This window comes from Delphinus delphis, chromosome 13, assembly GCF_949987515.2.
Source record: "Delphinus delphis chromosome 13, mDelDel1.2, whole genome shotgun sequence".
Classification (NCBI taxonomy): Eukaryota; Metazoa; Chordata; class Mammalia; order Artiodactyla; family Delphinidae; genus Delphinus; species Delphinus delphis.
This window is the reverse complement of record NC_082695.1, coordinates 24531984-24538300: the sequence shown is the minus strand read 5'-3', so window position 1 is coordinate 24538300 and position 6317 is coordinate 24531984. Positions and strand designations below refer to the sequence as shown.

Genomic DNA, 6317 nt, shown 5'->3' with positions numbered 1-6317 from the left:
GCCACCTTTGGCCTTGTGACCGGCTCCCTGCTGAGCAGAGAACAGCTGGGATCCAAGGAGGAGTTAAACTGGCACCTGAGTTCCAGGCCTGAGTCCAGGTCCCCAGAACTCTCTGGTGCTGAGTGAGAAAGGCTGCCCCTGCCTGCCCCAGCATGTGCACACACATCTCAGTCCGCTCCTGGGCTCCCCTCTGGGCCTTGGGGACACACAGGCGTCTTCTCTGGGGATGAGGTTATCGTGTGGTGGGCTGGACAGTGCTGGAAGCTGGCACTGCGGGGACCACGGTCATGCTGCTGTGAGAGCCCAGAATTCCAGCAGCAGACACAGTGACACTGGTCAGGTACATCTGGCAGGGTTTTTATTATATTTCTTTAAAGTCTTTTTAATTTTTATTTTTCGAAGTATAGTGGATTTACAATGTTGTTTTAGTTTTAGGTGCACAGCAAAGTGATTCAAATCAACATATACATTCTTTTTCATTTTATGTTTAAAAATAAAAGGAAAAATGTCTTCCTTATCTAGACCTAGGCAAGAATTCTTGGACTTGACAATACATGCATGATTTGTGAAAGGAAGAAGATAAATTGAAATACATTAAAATGAAAAGCATATGTTCTATAAAAGTCCTTTTTATGGAGTTGAAAAATCCAGTAAAGTGGGAGAAAATACTTTCCACTCACATATTCATCAAAAAACTTGTATATACATTAAAAAATGTGTCAAAACTAATCAATAAACAAAACAACTAAAATCCAAGTGGAATTTGGGAAATGATGTGAACAGACATTTTTTCGGGAATGTACAGATGTCAGATGAGCACATGGGAAGATGGTCCCCATGAGTCATTAGGGAAATGTCAATCACACCCTAAAGAGTTGCTGCTACACACCAGTCAGAATGGAGCAGATGGGCTAAAGTAAAAAACAGTGGCAAAACCAATGCTGGCTGTGCAGCAGAGGGACTGGTGGCTCAGGTGTTGCTGGTAGGACTATAAAGTGGTACAGCCACCCTAGAAAACAGCTTTGCAGCTACTATGAAACTAAACATGCAATTACTGTACAATCTAGGAATTGTACCCTTGGGATTTTATTTCAGAGAAATGAAGACTAATGCTCCCATAAACACCTACACACAAGTGTTCCCCGCTCCTGTCTTAGTCAGCTCAGGCAGCCATGGAAAAATACCACCCACATGTTGCTTAAACACCACAAATTTATTTTCCAAGGTTCTGGAGGTCAGAAGTCCGTGATCAAGATGCCCTAATATTGTTTTTAGTGCAAGCTCTCTCCCGGCTCCCTGAAGGCGCTTTCTGGCTCTGTCCTTAGATGGTCTGTCTCAGTGGCTCACTCGGGGTTGGGGGTGTGTTTCTCGTCTCTTCTTATAAGGTCACTAATCCTATGTCCACAGGTGCGGACCAACCTGGGAGGAGATACCGTCCTCCACCCTGTTCATCAGTCACTTTCACAGACAGGTTGACAGTTCTCACCCAGACCCTGACCCTATTATGACCTTGACCAGAGAGGTGCCCTCGAATGGGTGTCCATCTCTCTCTGATCGAGTCCATAGGGGCAGATCCCTCCCTGGTGGGTCGCCATCTAAGCACAGCATGGTATGGTCTCATCGTCTTCCCTTTTCCATCCTTGTCCTCACATCGTGCCGTCTGTCCCTCTGTGCGTCCGTCACAGGCTCCTGCTGTCTTCACTTCTTAGCAGCACAGGCCCCGGGGTGTGTGGATGTGGTGGGACCCGCATGGGGGTGGGTTTACTCACTGCCATCCTCCTGGCTCCCTTTCCTACAGTGTAAGGGGGACAGGACACTCCCTACTAGTGGGACCTGCAGGAGGCCTTGTTTGGGACAAAGTCACAGCAAAGCCTTGGAGAGAACAACCCTTTCTGGGATGGGGTGACAGGAGAGGGCCCTGTGTCCCCTGTGAGTCCCGGCAGAGTCGGGGACAGAGGTCACTGCAGGACGGAGCTCTGATGTCCTGTCCAGTCCTGCCCCCGGCCCCCTGTCCATCCCTCTCCAGGAGACCAACCGCCTCCTCCCCTCCTGCCCCCGTGGAGTCCTCCAGGCCACGGGCAGCTCCTGGACTTTGCCTCTCAGGCCTCAGTCACTGGGGGTCCGACTGGGGTAAGGGGACCATAGTCTCCAGCTCAGCATCCCCGTTCCCCATCCCTGCTGCTGTCCCAGTGGACGTGGTGCTGGCCGGTCCCTACAACGTCCTGTGGGTGAATGGGGAGCCATTCTTGGCACCAAAGCTGAGACCCTTCCCCAGCAGGAGAAGCCCGGCCGAGCTCCAAGTCTGTACTGCCACAGACACCCTTACCGCCTCATGACTCCCTAAGGACCCAGCTCTGCACCCACCATAGGGTCAAGGTTCCCATCCTCCCTCCCCAGAGGCCCAGTGCTTCCTGCTGAGCCCTCAGTCCTGGCCAGGGGCCTGCTCTGCACCCGGGACACCCAAGTCAGGACACTTGGTACCATGACCTGCATGTCGCCTCTGCACGCCAAGATCCATGTTCCTTCCCTGAGAGACTTGGAGTAGGGCCTGGGGGCTACTGGGGACAGGGTCATCTCAGCTCAGCCCTGTCCCAGTGTCCTGTTCTGCCCTGGGCTGGGCTGGTCTCTCCCAGCATTGCCCACACAGGCCTGTGAGGAGGACCCAGAATCCCACCTCGTCAAAACCACCTAAATTTTAATGTGTGTCTGCCTCTCCCTGGGGGTGACTCGGGGAGAGGTTGGGGGTGAGGGGTTTGCAAGGGGAAGACTCAAAGGTCAGGACTCCGGGGACAGACAGGGAGCAGCTCACCCTGGTGCCGTGGGATGGAGGGCAAGGGAGGGAGGTTTTGGCCTCACTTCCCCTAGGTCTGTGTCACTGTGGTATCCAACTTGGCCGTCAGTGTTATAGCTGACACCACAGATATACTCAGTCTCGTCCTCAGACTGGATGTTGGCGATGGTCAGGTAGCGGTCAGCCCCAGAGCTGGAGCCTGAGAAGCGGTCGGGGATCCCATCCCCCTTGGTGACGCTTCCGTCACTGGTCAGCTTCATCAGATACCTAGGGGCCTGCCCTACTCTCTGTTGATACCACTCAATGTAGTACGTGCTGTGCTCACTGCTCAGGTGCAGGTGAGCTTGGCCGAGCCTCCCAGGGAAGAAGATGCAGACGGGGCCTGGGTCAGCACAGGCACAGCACAGAGACCTGCAGACAGAAATGCAAGGGTTGGCTGACGGCACTGACACTGGGCAGGTGACCCTCAGGACTGTGCTGGAGGGAGGGGTTGGGAGGTCCCCGCGTCCCTGGGCCACTCTGACCTGTGTTGAACAGGAGGGGCAGGAGGTAGAAGGGCACCCAGGTCATGGTGGGAGGTCCTTCTGCGAGCTCTGCACTGAGGCTGCCCAGCTGGACTGGCCTCTCCAGGTCTCTGTCTTATCCTCTCCCCTTGCAGCTCGCAAAGGGAGGAGCAGTGAATGCAAATCTACTCCTCCGTCCCCATCCTGTGTCTCAGCTCCTGGCTGAGCCCTGAGCCCAGAGGCCTCACGCTGGGGACTCCCTGGGGTCAGAAGAAGGGCCACGTGTGAGTTTCAGAGAGACATTTACTCTCCTCAAGAGAGGTATCTTCAAGGAAGCGTCAGTCATGCTCTTTTCACTTGGGCCCTCCCCAGGGGACATGGACTTATGAGGGTCCCAGCCAGGACCACAGTGCCCCTTGGTGCCCCCAGGATGGACGTCTTCCTACACATGTAGCTACTTTAATAGAATGACAACTTTTGAGCCCCCAGTATATGCCTGACCCTTGGTGAGTTTCCTGCAGCACCTCACCGGGCACCAAATAATCCCACAGCGCCCTCTGCTGAAGGCACAACCTCTCCCCAGTCTCAGGAGGAGGAGTAACCATTGGGAGGGTAAATGATTTTCCCAGATTCCCCCAGACAGGGATGCATGGGTCAAGATTCCATCCAAGGGACTGACTTCAGAGCCTGACGTTTCAGCCCCCTCCCCCTCCCCCCTCAACCCCCCCCATAGTTTCCTCCATCCCTACTCCAGGCCCCCTGAGCCCCTCCTGTCACCACCCTCTGTTCTGTATTCAGGTGAGCCGTATCCAATGTCACTAAAATATTCCTTATGGTCCACCTTTCCATCTAGATCTATTCACAAAATATAACTTTATGACTTGTGGGGTTTATGGAAATGATCTCCCTACTGAAAGGGATGATGTGACACTATTTACTTAAAAACGTACAGACTATTGTCATTCATTTCACAGACTGTAATAAAAATGTGTTTAACGATTCAGAACCACCTTTAAAATTGTAGTTGTATTTACTATCTTGCCTTTGGGAAAGAAGTCACACGGATACATGTATTAAATCTCCTCATTTTGAGGTACCCTCAGTATCCCCGGTCTGGGTGGAAAATGGCTCAGCAGTTCCTCTCCAGCAAAGACTCTGGGCTTGGGACCCTCCGTCACCTCTTGGTGTGGTGAGTATGTACTACACGCACGGTTACCCCAAGGAGACCTCATCCATCTCACCTGCTCTGGCCAACATGGTGGCCACAAGCCAAGGAGGCTTCTGAACATGCAACGTGGGTGGTCGCAGTGAGCTGTGCTGTAGATCTGAAATACCCAGCACATTTCAAAGATTTAGGAGAGTGTAGTGTAGAATGTATCAATATTCTAATATTTAATTCATACTGAAATGATATTTTCAAGTAATTTAGTTAAGCAAAACCTATTATGGAAACTAACTGCATCGGTTTCTCCTAATTTTTAAAAAGCGTTTACTGGATAATTGAAAATTACATATGTGGTTCAAATAGTGTAGGTAATGGATAGGGCAGCACTGCAAAGTCACAATGTCAGTCACTTGTGTCTGAAATAGGAGAGAGAACTAGGAGAGAAATAGGAGAGAGCCCGGAGGAGGGACGTGGCGGCCCCCACTCTGTCCACTGTGCTGCTTTGCCTCGTTTGGAGTCCCAGGTTGTCACGGGATCCTGGAGGTTCCAGAGCTCTGATGAGCTGGATGGTTCTGGCCATCCATCCAAGAGATTTGGGTTGATGAGTGGCCAGTCAGCGCCATGTGGACATCCAGGGTCCACTAGCACTGGGTCTCTGCCCTCGCTGTCTGTCCTTCATTCAGGCCTTGTTTCTTCAAGTCAACACCACAGCCCAGACACTGAGCCAGCCTGGTCCTGCCAGTCCATAATCACTCCTGAGCCCCCTGTGCAGAGCCTGCCTGGAGGGCTGGGAGGAGGGGCAGCCTCGGGGGCTCAGACGTTAAGGAACCAGGCCAGACCTGTCACTGTTTTGTTCATAGTCCTCCTGGGGCTGGAGGAGAGTGTGAGCCAGACGGGGAGGGGGTTTGTGTCTCACTTCCCTGTCTGCCTGTGTCACTGTGAAGATAATCACTGCTGTCAGCTGACCCACAGTAATAGTCAGCCTCGTCCTCGGCCTGGGCCCTGCTGATGGTCAGGGTGGCAATTTTGCCTGAGCTGGAACCAGAGAATCGGTCAGGGATCCCTGAGGGCCGCTTGTTATCCTGATAAATGACCAGCCCAGGGGCCTGGCCTGGCTTCTGCTGGTACCAATATGTATATTTTTTGTCCAGTAGGTCTCCAGAGCAGGTGATCTTGGACGTCTGTCCCAGGGCCACGGACACTGAAGGCGGCTGGGTCAGCTCATAGGAGGCCACGGAGCCTGTAAGAGAGGATGGGAGAGGGGTTGAGAATGAAGGACCCATTCGCAGGGAGGGGTTCCACTCTGAGGCTGTGCCTGGGCTGAACTCTGGGTTTGAGGCAGGCCCAGCCCAGGGTTCTGGGGGGCCTGAGCCTGCGGGCAGGGCCAGAAGGCAGCACCTGTGCAGAGGATGAAGAGGGGGAACAGGAGAGGGGTCCAGGCCATGGTGTGGATGCCCTGAGCTCTGTCTCCGAGACACCACAGCAGCTCTGGGTTCTACTCATATCCTTTTATTCCCTCTCAGAGCTTTGAGGGGGGCAGTGAGGGTTTGGGTTTATGCAAATTTACACCCCCCTGGGGCTCCTCACTGAGATGGGAGTCACCCAAACCATCAGCCCAGGTGACTGTCACCCAGCATCCTCCACGGCTTCGCATGTCCAAAAAATCAGACTTGGCCTCCAAGGTCTGAGGTCACAGTCACCTTCCTTATGAATGACCACATGACCGCTGTTGGAAACCATCCAGTGGTCTCTCCTGGGCTGGCCCAGTGGGGCTGTCAGCCTGGCAGCATCCTGGCCGTGGCCACTGTGCCCCTTTCACTGGGTGTCCTGGGGTTCACTGTGAATGCGATCCTTTAAT

The 6317-nt window shown here is 53.2% G+C and overlaps 1 gene segment (V, D, J or C); it reads right to left on the bottom strand.

Annotated features, from left to right (window-relative positions):
* Window positions 1–4861: 4861 nt before the first annotated feature.
* LOC138414253 (immunoglobulin lambda variable 3-25-like) lies at window positions 4862–5930 on the bottom strand. The segment is given in 3 exon segments: window positions 4862–4875; window positions 5376–5699; window positions 5858–5930. Coding segments are annotated over 3 exon segments (384 nt in total).
* Between the last annotated feature and the right edge of the window lie 387 nt (window positions 5931–6317).